Source organism: Dipodomys spectabilis, unplaced genomic scaffold (assembly GCF_019054845.1).
Source record: "Dipodomys spectabilis isolate Male_0828 unplaced genomic scaffold, ASM1905484v1 ptg000009l, whole genome shotgun sequence".
NCBI lineage: Eukaryota > Metazoa > Chordata > Mammalia > Rodentia > Heteromyidae > Dipodomys > Dipodomys spectabilis.
In genome coordinates this window covers 6,341,817-6,364,464 of record NW_024870686.1, presented here as the reverse complement: position 1 = coordinate 6,364,464, position 22,648 = coordinate 6,341,817, and the positions used below count along the sequence as shown (strand labels likewise).

At 37.9% G+C, this 22,648-nt stretch overlaps 1 protein-coding gene across 1 annotated transcript in view; it reads left to right on the top strand.

Annotated features, from left to right (window-relative positions):
- The window catches only part of Wrn (WRN RecQ like helicase), a 133,746-nt gene that overhangs the window by 9,825 nt on the left and 101,273 nt on the right, over positions 1-22,648 (top strand). The window contains exons 2-6 of the mRNA XM_042701966.1: positions 16,037-16,151; positions 17,198-17,310; positions 20,496-20,641; positions 21,192-21,340; positions 22,285-22,434. Of these exons, the coding sequence (XP_042557900.1) occupies positions 16,053-16,151; positions 17,198-17,310; positions 20,496-20,641; positions 21,192-21,340; positions 22,285-22,434 (657 nt within the window). The 5' untranslated portion in view covers positions 16,037-16,052. The remainder of the gene's footprint in view (positions 1-16,036; positions 16,152-17,197; positions 17,311-20,495; positions 20,642-21,191; positions 21,341-22,284; positions 22,435-22,648) is intronic.

Below are 22,648 nucleotides of genomic sequence, written 5' to 3'. Positions count from 1 at the left end.
TGCACTTTATTTGTTTATTTAATTTTTATTGTTATTTTAAAGGTGATGTATGTAAGGTCCGCTCTCTGACCTCTCCTAGATTGAAAAAAAAATGTCTGGGGTCTTTTAGTTTAATCCTTCCACCTACATTAAGGAATTACAGTGTGTGATCCAGTCCTATGACATGACCTGGCATGATGTTTATGTGATTTTAACTAACACCCTCTTACCTGAAGAACATCAAGGAGTCTGGGAAAATGCCTGGGTTTATGAAGAGGAAGTCCATCACTGCTGCCTACCCCCTTGGAGCTGCAGCTATCCTTGACCAGGAACCTCTCTGGGACTATAACGCTCAGGCAGGTCTACTCAGTCACGACCAGTATTCTCAAGGGGCTCAGGTGGACAGCACATAAAGCCATCAGTTATGACACATTGTCTGAAGTAATTCAGGACAAAAATGAAAATCTATCCCTTGTTTTTGGCAAGGTTTAATCGGCCTCTCTTACAGTTTACCAGCTGGGATCCTGAATCCACTGATGGAAAAAATTTACTAATGACTCATTTTTTAAAAAAAAAAATCAGGCCATTCCTGACATCTGAGCCTAGCTAAAGTGTTTAGAGAGGGGACCCTTGACTCCCCAGATCCAAGTTTTGGATGCTGCACTTATGGTTTAAAATGGTAAGGAGGACAAGGCCAAAAACTCAAGTACCAGATGCTGGTTAAGATCTACCAGCCTCAGCCTTAGAACCAGCCACTTCTCTACAGGGACCACCGGGTCCTGTTAAAAGTGTGGTCAGGAGGGCCATTGGAGGGAGTCCTTCCCTCTAAAAGAGAAAGGAGAGGTCTCAAAGATCTCCAAGCTGTGCCATCAGTGTTGCCAGCATGCTCATACAAGTGTATCCTTCCTGCAACTGTGGAAGCCGACCAGGCTGTGCTCCAAGTGCAGTGAGTGGGGGCACTGGGTGATGGACTGTCTATTGTACTCTAAGGATGATGGCCAACCACTAGAGCCCCATTGCCCTCCTTCGATCTTCTGGGACTCTCTGCTGAAGCCTGAGGAGGTCCTGGACTTCCAACTGCGACCACTCATAGCACCACACAGGAGCCCAGGGTAACAAGGTTGCAGGCGGGCTTATTTCATTTCTGGTGGATACAGGTGCCATGTATTCGGTGCTTGCTGAGTTCTGGGGCCTGATCTACCTAGCTGAGACCTCCGTAGTGGGGGTGGAGGGTTAAGCTTACAGAGCCCGGCAAATCTCCCCCATCGTGCCTTTTTTCTACAGTGACCTTTTGTCACTCCTTGTCCTTCCCCACTGTCCTGTCCCACTGCTGGGCAGAGACCTCCTGACCAAATTTGTGTCTCCATTACTTGGTACCCCTCCAAACTGTTGGAGTGTGAAAATACCATACAGAAGGGTTACAATGACATGAACAAGGTAATGAGTACATTTCTTATCAAGCATTGTTGTCTCCTCCTCTGTTTTTCCCCTACCATCCCTGCACTCCCATCTCCAGGATGTATTTTCTTTATTGATGGCTTTGGTGGATCCACCTAGCCTCCTGCTGCAGCTATAAATCTCAGTCCCACCACAGTGATCTTCCTCACTTTTACTTGTACTTCAAGCACTCCAGGATTCACATGAACCATGAACACAGATGCAGAGTACTTTGCCGCTCCCAGTGGACTTTCCTGCCTTTAGCTCCCTTGGCTCTGTGTGTTTGTCAGTCATGAGGCTTGAATTCTAGACCTGGGCTCTGTCTCTCTCAGCTCTTCAGCTCAAGGCGAACACTCTACCAGTTGAGCCACAATGCCACTTCCTGTTTTCTGGTGGTTTAGGAGATAAGAGTCTTACGAACTTTCCTGTCCAGGCTGGCTTTGAACTGTGATCCTCAAAGACATGCTGCTACTCTCTTTTCTGTGAGAGCTAGCCTGTCAGCTGACAATAAACTCCTTTTCCTGTATGTGACTGTGTGTCTGTGTGGTCTTCTGGGATGGTGCTTTCAGGGCCAGTGTAGACGCTGGTTAGGCAACATCAACATCCACTTAATAATGAGTCCTACAAAATTTCATTTCAGATCATATGTAAAGTAACAGTAATAAAAATAAAATGAAAAGTAGATAGCCTAGGTAAGTTTTAATTGACTTTTTTTGAAAACTTCCTCTGTAGTTGCTCAGTTTATAATGGTTGATTTTAGCTGACTGGCTGTAGTTACTTGAAGAATAGAAGAAATTCATTAAAAATAATGAATTATTCAGTTGCATTGTGAAATTCAGTTATAAAGCACTTGACTGTGGCATGAATTTAGTTCAGGTCAAGTCATGTTCCTGGTTTATGGATAGGCTTTAATCATTTTCCCCTGTTTCTAGCATTGTTATGGCATGCTATTTTATTTATTTTATCTGATTTATTCTATGTATTCTTTATTTCAACTGGCTTTATTAATACAAAACTGTGCTTTATATAATACAAAACTGTGCTTTATATAATATTTGACGGGTATGAAAATCTGTCGCTGAAAACAATTTTCCTACTACTTTTTACTGTTGACTTAATATAGTTGAACCTATACTAATAGGTAGTTTAATGTAACTTTTCTGGTTTGAATTTTGGAATATTTGGAGGGAAATTAAGATAAGTAGAAATCTAGTAATAGACTATAATGAAAGTCTTGACAGTCTCTTTAATTAGGGAGTTAAATGAGAGCATAGTCATAGATGCTTTATTTCCTTTTTCCCTTCATCTCTACTTTTTTATACTCACAAAAATTTTCAAAAATGACACAGGTGAATATCTTGTAAATTATAGTATATCTTTATAATAGATAATGCATTATTGACATGTGTATAAGTACATACATGTAAAGTAGTTGCTAATATATGGGTATGTATAGATAATTTATATCATCCCATTTCTGAAACAAGTATAATAAATGAGAAGAAATCAAGCCCAGATTTGTGTGTGTGTGTGTGTGTGTGTGTGTGTGTGTGTGTGTGTGTGTGTGTGTTGGTACTGGGGCTTGAATTCAGGACCAGGACAGGACATTCTCCTTTACTTTTTTTTTGCTTGCAGCTGGCACTTGAACTACATCTCCACTTTGGGCTTTTTGGGTGATTAATGGGAGATAAGAGTTTCAGGAACTTTTCTGCCTAGACTGGCTTCAAACCATGATCCTCAAACCTCACTTTACTGAGTAGCTACAATTACATGTATGAGACACTGTGCTTCCAAGCTAAGCATTTTTTAGGCTCAACAAATGGTTGATTTAATTTGAAAGTTTTTGGGGGTCAGTTGTGGGGCTTGAACTTGAGGGCTTGGGTGCTGTCCTTGAGCTTTTATGTTCCAAGCCAGTACTCTACCTCTTGAGCCACAGTGCCACTTCTGATTTTGTGGTGGCTAATTGGAGATCAGAGTCTTATAGGGCCTGGGAAGGTGGTAGAGTGGTAGAGTGCTTGCCTTGCATGCATGAGGCCCTGGGTTCGATTCCTCAGCACCACATAAGCAAAAAGAAAAAAGCCGGAAGTGGTGCTGTGGCTCAAGTGGTAGAGTGCTAGCCTTGAGCTAAAGCGCTGAGAGACAGCGCCCAGGCCCAGAGTTCAGGCCCCACAACTGGACCCCACCCCCCCAAAAAAAAGAGTCTTACAGTCTTGCCTGGGCTGGCTTTGAACCCTGATCCTCAGGTCTCAACTTCCTGAGTAGCTAGGATTTCAGCGAGAGCCACTGGCACATGGCCTTTGGAAGTTACTTCTGTAAAATAACATAGTGTGTGTGTGTGTGTGTGTGTGTGTGTGTGTGTGTGTGTGTGTGTGTGTGTGTGTGTGTGTGTGTGTGTGTGTGTGTGTGTGTGTGTGTGTGTGTGTGTGTGTGTGTGTGTGTGTGTGTGTGTGTGTGTCAGTCATGAGGCTTGAATTCTAGACCTGGGCACTGTCTCTCTCAGCTCTTCAGCTCAAGGCGAACACTCTACCAGTTGAGCCACAATGCCACTTCCTGTTTTCTGGTGGTTTAGGAGATAAGAGTCTTACGAACTTTCCTGTCCAGGCTGGCTTTGAACTGTGATCCTCAGATCTCAGCCTCCTGAATAGCTAGGATTATAAGCGTGAGCCACCGATGGCTAACATAATTCTTTTGATGAAATGCAAACCAAAACTGAATTGCTGTATTCTGCTGTTTTGGTTTCGTAAATTGTCTCTGTCTTTCTTTTTTTTTTGGGTCCGGTTGTGAGGCCTAAACTCTGGGCCTGGGCACTGTCCCTCAGCTTTTCAGCTCAAGGCTAGCACTCTACCACTTGAGCCACAGCACCACTTCTGGCTTTTTTCTTTTTGCTTATGTGGTGCTGAGGAATCGAAGCTAGGGCCTCACGCATGCAAGGCAAGCACTCTACCACTGAGCCACCTTCCCAGCCCCTTGTCTCTGTCTTTCTATATACGAAAGTGTGTAGAAAAGTTGGATGAGTGAATAGAAGTTATTGTCATTTAGATGTTGTTGGAAAACTCTTAAATATAGTTTATGTATAGGGAAAGAGAAAGAAGATATATGCATGGTGAAATTCAGTGATTGACCTGTTCACCTTGGTTCAGTTTTGGTAGGGTCAAGTGAAGGATTGGCCCCAGCTCTATTTTCCCAGGTGCTTCACAGACATCAGGGAAGCTACCAAAGATATGCGCACACTGCCTGATGCAGGCAGGGCACACTGGCCTAAGCCTTGCTGTAAGCATTCCATTGTGGGCCTAGCTTGTAAGACTGAGGCTGAGCTGTGAGGCCAGGGGAGGGTTAAGAGGTTGGAAGGCTGAGAACTGTGTCCTATGAAGGTCAAATCATCTAGGCAAGACAGATGTAGAGCTTTTTGAACATTAAAAAAGCTGGGCGCCAGTGGGTTCACGCCTGTAATCCTAGCTACTGAGGAGGCTGAGATCTGAGGATCACGGTTTAAAGCCAGCCCAGGCAATGAAAGTCAGTGAGACTCTTATCTCTAATAAACACTAGAAAACCAGAAGTGGTGCTGTGGCTCAAGGGGTAGAGTGCTCACCTTGAGCTGAAGAGCTGAGGAACAGCACCCAAGCCCAGAGTTCAAGCCCCGTGACCGACAAAAAAAAAAAAAAAAGCTTGAGATCATTCTTACAGACTTTACCACCTGGACTGGCTTCAAACTAGTCCTCAGATCTCAGCTTCTTCAGTAGTTAGGATTACAGGTGTGAGCCACTAGTACCCAGCCTCGCTCTGAGTTTTTTTTTTTTCAGTATAAATACTATATTTATTAAATATCTTTACAGTTTATTTAAATGTATTTATGGAACTATTCCTGCATAAGTTATGTTTCAGACATCCAATTCAGGTAACTGCCTCTTGGGTAAGACAAATAATGATAGTCTCAACAGAAAAAAAGCAGCTTGTTAGTACACACAGACTCAATTTTACTCATTTCCTACCTAGGCATCTTGCCACGCACTACCTGCGAAGTTACATTTTCACGTGGACACTGGTTTTAGTTGAGAAGTTCAATTTTGCAACTGACTGAATTAAAAAAAAACAGACTCCAAATGTTTTCTGCTTCATATTTTGTTTTCTAAGCAGGTTTTGTTTTCTGTGGTATTGTAAAATTTGTTAAATGCAAAAATGTGACTCAGTTTCCAGAGAAACAATGCAGCAGCTCCATCAGCAGAAGCTGGAGTAGGGTGACAAGGGAGCTGGTGCTAGGTTCTCCAGTGACCACACACGGTCCTGCCTTATAACTGATGTGGCAGGCTGGCAGGCGGTGCTGCAGTGATGCCTTTGCAGGCTACACTGCCTGAAGAAGGGCAGCTGCAGGAGAGGTCGGAACTGAGTTTCTCATCTAGGCACAGCCCAGCCCCAGACACACACAGGGAATAAATGCTTACCGCCAGTCTCACACCACAGGCATGAGTTCAGTGACTTAGGACAAACTACTTGCTCTCCCTCACTTCCTTTCTCCTTTCAGTGTTTTAATTAAGAGCCTGTCCGCTCTCCCCACCTTCTCTCCCTTTGATAATTCTTTTTTTTTTTCTTTTTTGTTGTGCGCAGGCAGCTTAAGTTCACAGGAAGAAATAAGTTTCTGATATGTTTAGAGTGCACATTTTAAAACAACAAAATAAAAGTTTCAAGCATGTGATAAAAATATTGATTTGTATAGTACAGTATTGCTTTATAAATATAGATGGAAAGCTATGAACTTTACGGGTCTTTGGTGCATCCAAAGAGGGATGTATAATTTGCCATTTGTGAATTAGAACTCCAAATTTTCTCTTTGTTATAAAAGTCCAGTACATGAGGCAAATGCATGTGTCTACACGGCTTGATTTAAAACAACAAACACACATGGGTGCAGAATTAATGGGGCCAAGTGACCCTGCTGGGCCGCACGCCTGAAGCCTGGGTGAGTGACTTGGAGCCACCAGGGCTGGCCAGGGCCTCGGCCCCTTGGAGGACACTCGCTCCGCTGGCCCGGGGCAGTCACAGTAAGTGCTTAACAAAAAGGACAGGGCTATGGAGAGAATTCCCCCTCATTAACCCACAGGCCAGGTCCAAAGTCAAGTCCACTGGGAAACCCAGTTCTTTGCCTCTGTTTTCAGTATCACTGGAACCACACTGTCAATTTCTAACAATCATTGCTCAGAAAATAAGTTGATTAAATAAGTTGTGTAAAACACCACTAATCTAGCTTTACAAAGATTGATGGGTTAAATGAGAGCAGTGAAAAGCCAGTAACTTGACCAGCTCTCTCTTACCAGAAACTAAATGTCAGCATTGGAAAATTAATGTAAAACATATCCAGATTGTAAGGCTACATACATCTGAGCAAAAATAATTACAAACCCAAACAAAAGAGGTGAAGTCACCAGTCCTAGTGTGAAGCTATTCCTTTTCACAAACCCCTCTGGATGCAACTTTCTTTTCCTTTGAAACACAGAGACTGCAAATAGTTTGTGCAAAACAAATGCCCCACCACTTGCCATGGAGGCCTGTCTGATAGAAGCAGTCTCCAGCCCTCCCCACCTCCTCACCAGCTCTGAGTTATTTTTAAGTAAGTACAAAACAAAACAAAAACAACCCACAAAACATTCCCACTCCAAGTCAAGTTTAGATTTAGTTACAGACTACTTTTCTGTTTGTCTTTTTTTTTTTTTTTTTGGTTGGTCGTGGGGCCTGAACTCTGAGCCTGGGCGCTGTCCCTCAGCTCTTCAGATCAAGGCTAACGCTCTACCACTTGAGTGACAGTGCTACTTCTGGTTTTCTGGTAGTTTTTTGGAGATAAGAGTTTCACAGACTTTACTGTCTGGATTGGATTTAAACTGTGATCCTCAGATCTCAGCCTCCTGAGTAGCTAGGATTACAGGCCTGAGTCACTAGCACCCAGCCCTTTTTGTTTCTTTCTACAGTAGTTTTTTTTTTTAAATAATTTTTTATTAAGATTAAGTGATTACATACATTTCACAAATTTCACAGAATTGTGAGATAGTGATACTTAAAGTCACAAACACATTTTAACCTTCACAAGGCAAATTGTCATTGTCATGGTCTATAATGTTTGTGAATTCTATGAGCTTTGACAATACAACTATTTCTTTCACATGGGGTGATATGTAATATACATATTTCTTTCCTTTTGCTTAGTGTAAGCTGTTCCCTCTTTCCTTCCCTTCAGTTGCTGCCCTTGAGTTGCTTAGTTCGTTTTCATCGATGGGCCCCTCTGTTGTATATTTTCCCCATTTCCCTCTGATTCTGTGCCTTCCTCCTAGCTTCTCTCAGATTCTACAGTAGTTTTTTTTTTAATTTTAATTTTTTGGTCCAGTCGTGGAGTCTGAACTCTGGGCCTGGGCGCTCTCCCTTAGCTCTTCAGCTCAAGGCTAGCACTCTACCACTTGAGCCACAGTGCCACTTCCGGCTTTTTTTCTTTTTGCTTTATGTGGGGCTAAGGAATCGAACCCAGGGCCTCATGCATGCAAGGCAAGCGTTCTACCACTGAGCCACCTTCCCAGCCCTCTACAGTAGTTTTTAATAATAAAACTACCTACTAACTTTCGCAATGTCAGCTAGACTTTGTTATTAGCTTACTTTTTTGCATAGTAAAGATGACTCAGATTCCTTCCTCAGAGAATCATTGTGAAAAAACAGGATATTTTAAACATTTGCATAAATATACAAAGTTGCAACTTGAAAGTATGGTATAAATATTGAGAGTACTTCTGTATGACGTTTTATTAGTAAGTTTTCAAGTAGTTGTAGAGATTCTTGCATTATTAAGAAATTAGTACTTAAAAAATAGTGTATTTCATCAAGGTAGCCTTTATTTGTAACAAGATGAAATTAAGGCATTTTAGGTAAATAGTGAAATTAATGAAATAGTTTAATTAGTGAAAACTAATTACATATGAGAGTTAGATGTTCAGTTATTTAATAATAATTTTGTCCTGAATTTGAAATGGTTGTCTGTATGTGCATTTAACTTAACAGTGATTTTTCAATCTGTTTAAAACTATTAGGATACTTTGCTCAGTTTAGCCCTCAAGCAGTTATGCACAGTAGTTATAGTAACTCTAGGTATTAATTTTCATACCTTAATTAGAGGTTTTAGGAACAAAGAAGTCTCTGAGCTACACTTGATCTTAGCCAAAAGGCCAAGAAGCGATAGTCTCTGAGCTAATCTATTGGAACTATACTTTCTCTTGATACCAGTGATAAGAATGTCCATTCTCTAGATGACTACTCTAAGTGGCAAATATACTTTTTTTTTTAATTGTAAAGCTACTATACAGAGGGTTACAGTTACATGAGTGAGGTTATGAGTACACTTCCTCTTGAACATTGTTACCCCCTCCATTGTTTTCCCCCTACCATCCCCTCCCTCCCTCCCTTCCCCGAGGTTCTTTTTTTTTTTTTTTTTTGATTGTGATTAAATGATTACATAATTTCAAAGTCACAAGTTCATTCTAACTTCCCTGGAGCAAATTGTCTACCACAGTCTGTAATATATAACAGTGTTCACATGTTATATACCATATTTGTGATCAGCAGCATGAGGATATTTAGTAGTGGTTCAACCAGATGAGCGGGAGTTCTTTGTTTCTTAAGTCCTGTTAGTTTTGTCGTATCACCTAACCTTTTGGATTTAGCATCCACTTATGAGGGAGACCATGTACCGTTTGTCTCTTCGTTCTTGGCTTACCTCGCTCAACATGATTCCTTCTAGCTCCATCCATTTCCCTGCAAATGCCATTATTTTGTCATTTCTAATGGCTGCATAATATTCCATTGTGTATAGATACCACAATTTTTGGATCCATTCATCTGTGGTGGGGCACCTAGGTTGTTTCCATATCCTAGCTATTGCGAACAGTGCTGCAATAAACATGGAGGTGCACGTGTCCTTGTATATTGGTTCCTGTTGTTCAGGGTAGATGCCTAGAAGTGGTATGACTGGGTCGTAAGGGAGGTCAATCTTTAGCTTTCTAAGGACCCTCCAGACTGCTTTCCAAAGTGGTTGTATAAGTGTACATTCCCACCAGCAGTGTAATAGGGTTCCTCTTTCTCCACATCCCCTCCAGCATTTGTCGTTGGCTGATTTGTGGATGTGGGACATTCTGACTGGGGTAAGGTGGTATCTCAGGGTTGTCTTTAGCAAATATACTTTTGAGATGTCTCTTTTCTGTTAGGTTTCTGGCTATAGTTTTTAAAACTAGGTCATTCAAAAGCTATCTAATTGGAAATGTGATCTTACTTTTTAAAAATTTGTTCTGATTTAATTTGAAGGTTTATTGATTTCATATCTATTGGTAGAAATTAGAAATGGGTTCAACAGACAACTTGTCCTACCATCTCAATACTTTCCAATAGAATCATGTAAAAATTTCTTCAAATCATAATTCATAATGTTGATAGATTGGCTAATGCTATCAGCCCCATATAGAAAATCAGCTCATTTGTCCATCATATTTCACAACACATTTATCTAAAGATTTTACCAAGATAGGCATGGTAGCCCTGTAGTTCTTGCTAGGGAGACTCAGGTGGGAAAGATTGACTTCAGACCCAGACTGGGCTACAAAGGAAGTTAGAGGCTAGCCTTGACTAGATACACAGACCTTGTCTCAAACACTCCCCAGCCCCTCCAGACAAAATACCCAAACCAAACCAAATTAAAAGCAAACAACAATGAAACAAACTTAAATGAGCGCCCACCCTGTCCAGCTTTACCAAGAAATTGTATTGTTATTAGGTATTTTATGAATGAGTTATAAAGTAGCCCTAGTGGGTTGTTAATAACTAGCACTAGGTATTTTCCAGGGTTAAAACATCTTGTCTGTGTTCTGAGGTAGTGGTTGGGAAATAGCCTGTGGGCCACATTTGATTCACTGCGTATCTTTTGTATTACAAGCTGGCTGTTATTTTTATATATTATTAAGTGGATGAAAAGAAATCAAAAGAAGATTTTGTGAAATTGGTTTAAATTCAGATTTCAGTGTCTATTAATTTTTTTTTTTTTTGCCTTGCCATACATATTTGCCCAAGTATTGTTTATAGCTTTTGTGTTATCAGGGCAAACTGAGTAGTTGTAAGAGAACCTATTTCATTCATGAAGCCTAGAGTATTTACTGTATGCCCTTTAGAAAAGAAAGTTTACTGATCCTTGTTTTATACTATTAAAACATGTAGCCCTCATTGTAAATTGTTCACTTTGTTTTCCTTTTTCTTTCTTTATCTTTTATCTCGTGTGTGTGTGTGTGTGTGTGTGTGTGTGTGTGTGTGTGTGTGTGTGCATGCGCGCGCGCGCACACAGTACTAGAGTTGGAGCCTTATGTTTGCTAAAAAGGCACTCTACCACTTTAGCCATAGTTTTAGTCTTACGTATTTATTTGTCAGATAGGATACTATATTTCAACTGGGCTAGCCTTGGACTATTATTCTCCTATCTATAACCTCCCACATAGCTGGCATGACAGGATTGCACTACTACTTTCTGCATGTTGATTGAGATAGGATCTGTTAACTTTTGCTCAGGTTAGTCTTGAGTCTAGACTTCTCTATCTCTGCTACCTACCTCCCAAGCAGCTGAAATTACAGACATGAACCACTGTGCCCATTCTTTCTTGTTTATTTTTAAAAAAAATCCTATATGCCTTTTATTGGTAAATTCTTATAGGATATTAATAACTGGCATTAGTTATTAGGAAAATATAAAGAAGAAAAGTAAAGGCCATTAGTAATTGGAGATAACCACTACTATTTGGCATGTTTTTGTATACGTGCATAAAAATACATGAAATTAAAATTAAGTTTTGTTTTTGGTCAGTTGTGGGGCTTGAACTCTGGGCCTGGGCACTGTCCCTCAGCTCTTCAGCTCAAGGTGAGTGCTCTTGAGCCACAGTGCCACTTCCGGTTTTCTGGTGGTTAATTGGAGATAAGAGTCTCAACAGACTTTCCTGCCTGGGCTGGTTTTGAGCTTCGATCCTTAGATCTCAGCCTCCTGAGTAGTTAGGATTACAGGCGGGAGCCACTGGTGCCCAGCTGAAATAAAAAAAATTAAAAAAAAAATTTTTGAGGCGGGGAGTTCTTGGGCTTGAACTCAGGGCTGACAATTGCTAAGCAGGTGTTCTGCTCACTTGAACTATACTTCCAACCTTTTTTGCTTCAGGTCATTTTTAAGATATGGTATTCTGTTTTTGCTCTGAGCTGGTCTATACTTTATTCTCCTGTCTGTGGCCTCCCAAATATCTGCAGGCACGCACAGACAGGTGTGTACCACCACACTTAGCTTATTGGGTGAAAGGGAATCTACTAACTCCCTTCCCCACTGTGGGCCTCCTGGTCTCTTGAGTGAAAAAGCTATGTAAGATAGGAGAGGCCCAGGAAGCTGAGATGTGAAGATCTGATTGTTTGAAGCCAGCCTTGGCAGGAAAGTCTGTGAGACTCTCTGTCTCCAATTAACCACCAAAAAGTTGGAAATGGAAGTATCGCTCAAGTGGTAGAACAGTAGACATGAGTGAAAAAGCTTAGTGACAGTGCCCAGGTCCTGGGTTCAAGCCCCAGGATGGGGGTCAGGGGTGAAAGAATGGGAGGCCCTGAGTTGATCCTTCAGTACCAGCACACAGACAGACACAAACTGAAAGACATGTGCACGTCACCGCCCCTCCCAACATACTCACACACCCACACACCCACCCCAAAATGAAGAAGAAACAGATCCCTCAAACTGTACAGTATTGTTTTATTGATGTAACCTAATTTACTATTTACCCATAATAATTGATAAATGTGATGAACTCTAGAATCAAGTTAATAAGGTCTCAATGTAAAGTACAGCATCAGGGCTGCACTTTTGCTGAGTCTGTGCCTTCTTGTTTTTATGGAGCACTATGTTCAGGAGGAGTAAGGTACAGGAAATTTGGTATTTTCACAGATATATTTTACTTTTCTGCCCAGGTTGGCTTCAAACCTCAATCCTCAGAGTCTCAGCAGTCTTTGTAAACTTATTGAAGTATAGTTTTTGCTCAGCAAAATGGCATCTTGAACTGGCATTTGAGAATTGAATTAACTCAGTTAAAAATGTAGTGATTAGGCTGAGTATGGTGGTACAGGTCTGTAATCCCAGCACTGAAGAGTCAGGAGGATCAGGACTTTGAGTTGAACCTGGGCAACATATTAAGACCCTGTCTCAACACACACATAGAAATGTAAGGAGAAAGCATATTGACATGTACTAACAGTTTATAAATTTAGAGTAAACGACTAGCTTTGGAAGTAGGAAGTGGAAGTATTTTGAGAATATTCAATTAAAGTTATATGAATCCTACAGAAGATGAGTGGTAGAAATATCGGTTATAAAATTTCAATTGTTTTCAAAATTTTGCTTCTATCATCTGAAGAATTGAACTTTTTTTTTTTTTTTTTCCAGTCATGGGGCTTGAACTCAGGGCCTGGCCACTGTTCCTGAGCTTTCGCTCAGGAAACTCACTCTACCACTTGAGCCACAGCACCACTTCCGGCTTTTTCTGTGTATGTGGTGCTAAGGAATTGAACCCAGGGCTTCATGAATGCTAGGCGAGCACTGTACCACTGAACCACTTTCCCAGCCCTGAACTTCTTAAAGAAAGGAGAAGCTACTATATTTGAAGATTCTTTGAACCCTTGAAGATTGGTTAAGGAGCTGAGTTGCTGGAATACTGGCTAGTGGCTGGAAAAGGAGTTTTTCAGTCTTGTGAGGCAGAAGCTCTGACCCTTTGCTTCCTCTTGTGCAGTTAAGCTTATTTGTGATAGTTTGAAAAAAAATATTAAGTCTTTATTACAAATAGAGTATAATTTAAAGTCTTGAATTTATCTTAAATAAAGGTCAGTAAAGGAATTGCTGAAAATTTCAGCAAGTTAGAAAAAAGGAAGCAAAGAAAGTAAGATGCATACGAAGAGTGAAAGGTAAACTTATTTTTGTCCCATTTGTGAATGAGATGAGTGTCCCTACTGAAAGGCAAATGTTCAGGTTGGGCTGTTCATAATTTAAAAAATCACAGAAAAATGAAAAGTAACAGTAAAAATCCTAGATAGTTTAAAAAAATCTAGATGAAGTTTGGAAAGCGATAGTAGGTAAAGGATACCCAAGATAATTTCAGAAAAGTTCAAAGCAAAGCAAAGCAAAACATACTTTTTTCAATGGAGGGAGGAGTGTGTGATACAAGTTCCCTTAATGGTGCAATAGAAAACTATGAAATGATAATGTGCTTTTAGAAAAAGATGTGTCAAAGTTGTTTGTATTCAAAACATAGCTAAACGTGCAAATAAAAATTCCTTTATACTATGACTGATCCTTTCCCAAAATAGCTTTTGTCTCTCCAGGAAAAAAAATTCTTACTATGTGGTTAGAAGATTTCCCTATTGCAGATATTCTAAGACTTAAATTTTCTGTGTGTTTCCATTTACCCTATGTCTAAGTAAACTTGACCAAATTTAGTTCTGAAAAAAAAAAATTAGCTTTCAAATGTTTTGCCTGGAAGCATCCAGATCAAATTTTGTTTTCAAAAGAGCCTTTTTATATCTTAAGAATTAGATATTTCAAATTAAAATGAGCTTAGTGTTACAGTATCTCAGATGAGAGCTAGGGTTTATTTTTGTTTTATCATTGTAAGTAAACTACAAAATTCCAAGATTCTGTAGTTCTTTTTTATAGAATTTGCATTATTTGTTGAAATCATAGTTTTAAAATTTCTTTTGCATTTTGCTTGTGATCTACTCTTGATATTACACAAGCTTGTGATACACACACACACACGCACGCACGCACGCACGCACGCACGCACATTTTTTTTTGTTTAACCAGTCCTGGGTCTTGAACTCAAGGTCTAGATGCTGTTCCTGAGCCTTTTTGTGTTCAAGGCTAGTGCTCTACCACTTGGCTACTTCTGGCTTTTTCTGAGTTGTTTATTGGAGATAGGAGTCTCATGGACTTTCTTGCCTAGGGTGGAACTGTACTGCAATCCTCAGATCTCAGCCTTCTGAGTAGCTAGTGTTACAGGCCTGAGCCACCAGCATCCAGCTTACAAAATATATTTTAAGATTAACATATTATATATATTATACATACATACATGTATATACCTACCTACATATATATATATATATATATACACTATACATACATAATTTGGAATCAACTTTGGCTTAGGTCATGTTTTGAATTGGTGGCAAAATAGAGTATAATAACCACTGACATTTGTAAAATGCCTTATTTCATAAAGCATACATATATTTACAAATTTTTATGTTACTAACTAATGCATGTGGTGCAGCAACAGTTGGATTATCAGTTCTCATTTTGTGAATCATGGATCTAGTCCAACAACAAAATACAGGCAAACAAGTGCAGATGGAACATTCTTTTTTTTCCCTTCAAACTGAGAAACACACTCCAAAGATGTCCCATTTTTCTACATTAGGAAGCATATGGCTGTATAATAACTGTTTTATGAGTGATATATACAAAGTCATTGGTTAAAGCAAGTTGTTTAGATTTTGGGTTCCTGTAGTGTGATCTAATATTTGCACTGTTTATGTGACCCCAGCCTCCATTTCTGGCTTTAAATTAATCCATAATCGTAGGCTTACAGTAAAAAGTTTATATAAAATGTTCGATAAGAAATGTACTCGTTGCCTTACTCATGCAATTGTAACCCCTCTGTACAGCATCTTTACAATAAAATAAAATAAAAAAAATGTATATAGTTGAATTCTGTTTTGCTAATTTTTTTGTCTAGATAGCAGACTAGCATTTTTTCGTCTAGTAAAATGTATTAATCTTAATAGTTGGTGGGATGATTTTTATAGTGTCAACATCTTTTATCATGTGAATTTTCTATATGTTAAAAGCTCTATTCTCTTGAGATAATGGGAACTAAAGTTTGAGGTGTGAGGAACTTGCCAGGAACTTTACACTGCTTCAATGTATGCTATGCCAAGGTGTAGATCTATTTTGTCAGTAACAAAATGTTATCATTTTTTCACTCACTATTTATCCATACTTGAAGTTTGGTTTACATTGTAGAAAATGTTAATTGGTTTATGTTTCCATTACAGAGTAAAAAGAAAGTGGTATATATATATATTTTTTTTTGTTGTTGGTCCTGGGGCCTGAACTCTGGGCTTGGGCACTGGCCCTCAGCTCTTCAACTCAAGGCTAGCACTCTACCACTTGAGCCACAGCGCCACTTCTGGCTTTTTTCTTATTCAGGATATTCTATGAAAGAATCAATACCATAGAATAATAAAAGTTTGAATTGCTAGAAGCTTAGAACTCAATTTTAATAGGCCAAATAGTGTTAAAAGGAAGAGATACTTATTGTATAATTAATAAATCTAGAGTATTATATCTGTGTCTTTGAGACATTTTCTTTTTTCTTTGGGATTTCACATCTTCTACTTGAGCTTACATGTTATTGCTTACTTTGAATATGTGTTTGTTTTTCAATCATATTGAAATGACTGAGTTTCTTTTCAAATATTTGCTGTAGTTGCTTCTCAGGCCATTATTATCATTGTTGTTGTTACTATTATTTTGCAGCTGGGACATTTTAGAGATGAATGGCAAAAAATTGGAAACACCACCACCACAGCGTAAATTTCCTGAATGGATGGTGTCTATGCAGAATAAAGGATGTACTGAAGAGGAAAGAAAGGTATATTTATTGATTATTCTTTAAACTGGGAAGTTTAATTTAAATTTTAGTGTATAATGAGTTATTCCTTACTTTTAAACTTCAGGTCCTTATTTAGGTAAGACCCTTTCTGTTATGTGAGTGAACCAGGATGCAGTTATTGAATGAGTCAATAGAACAAAGTATTATTTAGTTTACACAATGAGAATTCTTACAGTATACTTTCTCTGTATCCAGTTTTCATGATTCACTTTACTAATTCTAGTTAATAATTTAAACGTTAATATTGGTGAAGCTTTTGGTTGAGTTTAAGTCCTGTACAGACTTAAGATTTGGTACCAGGAGTCAGGCGCCGGTCGCTCCCGCCTGTAATCCTAGCTACAGAGGAGGCTGAGATCTGAGGATCACTGTTCAAAGCCAGACTGGGCAGAAAAGTCCATGAGACTCTTATCTCCAATTAACCACTAGAAAACCAGAAGTGGTGCTGTGGCTCAAGTGGTAGAGCACTTATCTTGAGCTGAAGAGCGCAGGGACAGCTCCCAGGCCCAGAGTTCAAGCCACACGACCGACAAAAAAAGAAAAAAAAAAAGATTTGGTACCGGGAATCAGCATACGAAGGCCACATTAAGGCTGGAAATCTGGCTTACTGTTAGAGTGCTTGCCTCGCATATATGAAGCCCTGCTCTGGGTTCTATTCCTCAGTACCACATAAACAGAAAAAGCCAGTAGTGGCGCTGTGGCTCAAGTGGTAGTGCTAGTAAGCAAAAGAAGCTCAGAGACAATGTGCAGGCCCTGAGTTCAAGCCCCTAGAATAGTAATATCCTTTTCAGAAAAAAATCAGTAAATTAAATGGCTTCATAAAATAAGATTAGAAATTGGAAAACAGAATGACTGGGAATAATTTTGTAATTGGATAGCTTTATTATTGTTAATCGACCATTCGTTTATAAAGTATTAACTGGTAAAACTTAGACGTATAAATTAAATGCTTCAATGGTCTTTATTTCAGTGAACATTTATTATTTTATATGAACTTTACAACTATTCTAAATTTTACTTAACTCAAGGCATATATTCAGAAGAGTGTTTTTGAAGATGACCTCCCCTTCTTAGAATTCACTGGATCCATTGTTTATAGTTATGAAGCTAGTGATTGCTCTTTTCTATCAGAAAATATTAGGTAAGCGGTTTGAATTTCTTAATTTCACTGAATCTGAGCCCTTCAAAGATATAATCTTCTAGGATTTGCAAGAATCCTGAGTAATAATTGTAAGAATACTGATTTTACAGTTGCATACATACAGAGAAAATTATTTGTACACATAGTACACAAAACTTTGTACACAAAGTTTTTCAAATTAAAAAAATGAGTTAAATTTGTAATGTACTTTTGTTCATTGATAAACTTTTCTATTGCTTTAGATATATATATATATATATATATTTACTTTTAAACTTAGGATGTGATATATAGAACTGTTAGACATATTGTGTGTATTTTAGCAGTTTAGAAAAAATGCAAAGTATAACATGCCTATTTATAACTAAAAATATAACTAAAAATACCAACATAATGTATTAATTAATGTTTATGATTAGATCTATTTTATTTGATTTGTGGCAGTTAACACCAAATAATTCTTTAAAAAAATACTAGAAATTACACTTAGTACTTTCAGTATTTCTCTCGTTTGTTTTCTGCTACCGTAACAAAATTTCCTCAGAAGAAATCATTTATGAAATATACAAATTTATTTCTCAGTTTTGAAGTCTAGGATCTCCTCACTATATTGGTACTTGCCTTTGTGATATATTATAAAAAGGTGTCCATACTCTTACAGTAACCAACTTATCTCTGAGATAGGAATGTTAACCCATCCAGGGGGCAGAGAGCCCTCATGACCTCTTTACCTCTTTCTTATTAGGCCCCATCTCCTAACAGTATTAATAGTATTTGCAGTTAGGATTAAATTTTGACATGAGTTTTGGAAGGAACAGCCAAGGTACCTTGTTATAATGAAAAGTAAGACTTCTGAAGTATTTTATAATAACAAGTAGTAAGATCTTTGAAATAAAACTGTCCTTTTATTTTTAAACTGTTTCACATTGTGTTAAAATAGTAGAAGTAAATAAAGTTATTTATTAATGTTCTCCTAGTGGTAGATCTAATCTAGAAATAGTATGCAGTCGTTCTTGCTTTCCCTCCTGTTAATTGGCTACTTTTGGGTCTCATAGTGACTCAAATTTGACTCACAGAAAAGGTCAAGGCTACTTGTCAGCTGAGATGAATGGCAGATTCTTGGTCTCAGCAAAAAATTCAGGAGCATACATACAAAAGAGTTCTAGTAGCAAGATGTATATAAGCAGAAGCAAATGCTTCTGGGCCCATGGCTTGTGCCTGTAATCCTAGCTACCCAGGAGGCTGAGATCTAAGGATAGTGGTTCTGAAGCTGGCCAGGGGAAGAAAGTCTGTGAGATTCTTACCTCCAATTAACCACCAGAAACCTAGAAGTAGTAGTGGTAGAGCACCAGGCTTGAGTGCAAAAGCTCTGGGACATGACCCCCCCCCCCAAAAAAAAAAAATAAAAAAGAATTTGAGGGGAAACAAATTGACCAAGCAATCAAGCAGTGTCCTCAGGGCTTAGGCACTTTTATGAGCTGTAGATGATATGATAACATTGATAGGATGTACATAATTATTTAGTTTTCCAAGAAATGGGAGGACACTTTAAGAACTGGGAGATGAAGAGTGGTTTGCTTACTTAGGTGTCCTCTAAGTAAAGATGATGGATGATTTGAGGGAAGGTGCATGCATGAAAGTACATCTATATAGTTAAGACCTCTCGCCCACCTTTAGGGTCTAGAAAGTTCTTGTTGGTATTTGTAGAACTGAGCAGAGAGGAGAGGAGGTGAGGGAAGAGGAGAGGTCTAGAGAGATAGAGGGAGAGGCAAAGGCGAGTTAGTAATAAGAGAAGAGAGGAAAAAAGGAGGCAATGGAGAGGAAAGAGAGGAGAAAGAGAGAAGGATAGGAAAATGAGAGGGAGTGGGAGAGGGAGGGAGAGGAGATAGGGATAGGGAAAGGGAAGGAGGAGGGAGAGCAGGGAAGCGGTTTTCAGCTGTAACTCCAGGGCAGTGCTGGGACATAGAGATGGTGCTACACCTCCTCCCTGCCTCCTTGGTGTATTTTTCTTTTTCTTTTTTTTTTAATATTTTTTATTGTAAAGAAACTGTACAGAGGGGTTACAGTTACATGAGTAAGGTAAAGAGTACAATTCCTATCCAGCATTGTTACCCCCTCTTTTATTTTTCCCCTACCATCCCTTCCCTCCCCACTTCCCCAGCTTCCCCCCCCCCCCCCCAGTATTGTTTTTCTTTTTGCCTACTCCATATAATTTACATGATGATATCAGCTTCACCATGTTACCCTTGGCATTGATCTAGTATGTGATATATGGAGGCAGTAAACTTGAAGAATTGTAGTTTTGATGAATATATTTTATAAAAGGCTTTGTTTTTTGTTTTGAATCCATCCATATCTATTTAAAAATTTTTCCATCATAGATGTTTTTAAACGATTTGATTGTAATATGCCTTTGTGTAGTATAGCTTTTGTTCATCTTGCTTGTGATTAAGTTTTATTTCTTCAAATAAATTTTTTCTTTCTCTGGGACTGTAAATACTCACCAGTTAGTTTGTTTGATACTATTTTCATTATGTCTCTTTTTTCTTGCTCTGCTTCTTTGCGATTGTTTCTTTGCTATGTCTTCAAGGTCATAATATTTTTCATCTGTTGTGTCAGGTCTGCTGTTTATCCTTTGAATATTTGTAGGAATTTTTCATTTCTAGAAGTTCCAAATTAAAAAAAATGATTTCCATTTTGGTTGTCATTCTAGTTATTCTACTTTAAAATTCTTGAGCATATTTATCATTATTTACTCATTTACTTGCTTTTACTTTTAGTGGTACTGGGTTTGAACCCAGGCCTTAGGTTGGGTAGGCAGGTTTATATCTGTTGCCAGTCATATAGGGTGAAATTGTGTAGGGAGAATTAGTATGTATACATATTTATTTGGATTTATTACCATTTTAATTTTTTTCAGAATTGCTTATTCTGGATTTTTTTTTCATTTATGTGCTGAATTATTTCTCTTTTTGTCTTAATGATTTTTCAAGGAACTTTTAATACTTGCTGGATGTACTTATAAAAGTTATGTGTATCACAGATACCTTTTACCACTCTTTGATTTGTGCGTTAGTTTTCAAGTGATATCATCAGTTATGCAGAAGTTTAAATTCTTTTTTGTATTTTTCTAAAAAAGATTAAAGTTTTAATGCAGTTACTTTACACTGTTTTTCTTCCTTTAGCGTAAATCTGTCTGATGGGGAAGTGGTAGGATTTGACATGGAATGGCCACCCATTAATAGAAAAGGGAAACCAAGCAGAGTTGCACTAATTCAGTTATGTGTGTCTGAGAACAAATGTTATTTGTTTCACATTTCTTCTATGTCAGGTGGGTGTCTGTTTCATTTTTATATAATTGATAATTGTATAAACATTTTCTCTGAAAAATTAGGATTTTTTTTCTTTTCATCTATTTATGTTCTATGATTCATTCATGTTCCATGTGTTATTTAATTTTTATAATAATACTGTGAAGCCTGTTATAGAAAAAAGAAAATAAAAGTTCAAGGTTCATGGTGAATATCTAGCAGAGGTGCCATTCAAACTTAATTTTTTGTTGTTGTTGTTGTCAGTTGTCTGAACTTTTTGCTCTAGGTTAGGATAGAATTATTAAGGTGGATGTGATTCTAAATTGAAATGTAATATATATACAAATTAAAAAATCCATGTGGTATGTATAAGAAGTAGAGCTAGGCTGGTGGTACACATCATAATCCCCAGCACTCAGGATCTTCCTGAGACAGGATAAGAGTTCTAGGCCTCCTAAACAGCCTGGAGAGACCCTGTTTCAACAAACAAAAGAAACCAACAAATAGAAGTATAGAGAATATGCTTTATATTCAGCACATATTTTGGAAATAATAATTTAATGTTAACAGTTTTTCCCCAGGGATTAAAACGATTACTTGAAAATACAGCAATTAAAAAGGTGGGGGTAGGAATTGAAGGAGATCAATGGAAACTTCTGCATGACTTTGATGTCAAGTTGACAAGTTTCGTGGAGTTGAAAGATGTTGCCAATGAAAAGGTAGAAGTAATACATGTATTATTTTCATAAGCAAGGTAATTTTGTTTTACAAAATGTTTTTCTTTATCAGTGTTGTTTTATCTTATGTTTAAAGAAAATAGCTTTAAGCAAAAACCTTGCTGGTTTTGTGCCAGTATACATGTTCATAGTGGATTTCCATAATGAAAACCTTCATTTCTAATTCATTATCTTTATGATTAGTTTTTCTAAGCAAACATTTTTGCTCCTATCCCTGTGATTCTTGGACTATTTTCTTTTATTTCATATATTTGCAGTCTAAATATATTTGATTTTTTTCAATGCATTATATTAAATACTCTTAAAGGAAGAAAATAATGCTGCCATTGTGATATAGTGCTCTTAGTGGAAATTTGACCATTTAATTTTTCAAATTTCGCATATTTTATTAATGAACTCATTAAGTTTTCATATTTAGTCAGGTATTCATTTGACTGGGAAATAGAAAGCATGCTAACCCATTTGACTTTTTCACGAATAATACTTTCAAAGCCTGGATGTTTTAATTTCTATATGAGAGAAATTTCAGACTTAAATCCTACAATATAGACTACAGATGAAGTTTGTTTATTTATTTATTTATTTACTTATATATGTATTTTTTTGTTGTGAAAATACTGTACAGAGGGGTTACAATTACATGGGCAAGATAATGAGTACATTTCTTATCAAGCATTGTAGCCTCCTCCTTTGTTTTCCCTTCCCATCGCTTCCCATCTTCCCCACCCTCCCCCCATCAAAGTTGTAAAGTTCTTTTTCGTCATAACTACAGATGAAGTTTTTAAGACAGGAAATTATTCAGGACCATCCCTCAGTTGTATTTTAGTAGATTTTGAATTTTGTTTTTGGCCTTGCCATTTGATGGTATTTAAGAATATATAATAATGGAAGTAATGTTTGTTATGTTGCTTTTTCATTACTTACAGCTGAAATGTTCAGAGACCTGGAGCCTTAATGGCCTGGTTAAACACCTCTTATATAAACAGCTTCTGAAAGACAAAGCTATTCGCTGTAGCAACTGGAGTAACTTTCCCCTCTCTGAAGACCAGAAGCTGTATGCAGCTACTGATGCTTATGTATGTACTAAAAAGATCTTTAGGTTGTGATTTATTTTTTAAACTCATATATTACTTTACAAATTTTATGATAGTGGCATCATGTTGGCTTTGCATAAAAAATGCTTAGGAAGATATGAAGTGAAATAATTCTTGATGTTAATGAGTAAATACAAATGAACAGATTGTTTAATGCTAGTTATTTCATTTTTAGAAAGTCAAAATGATACCCAAT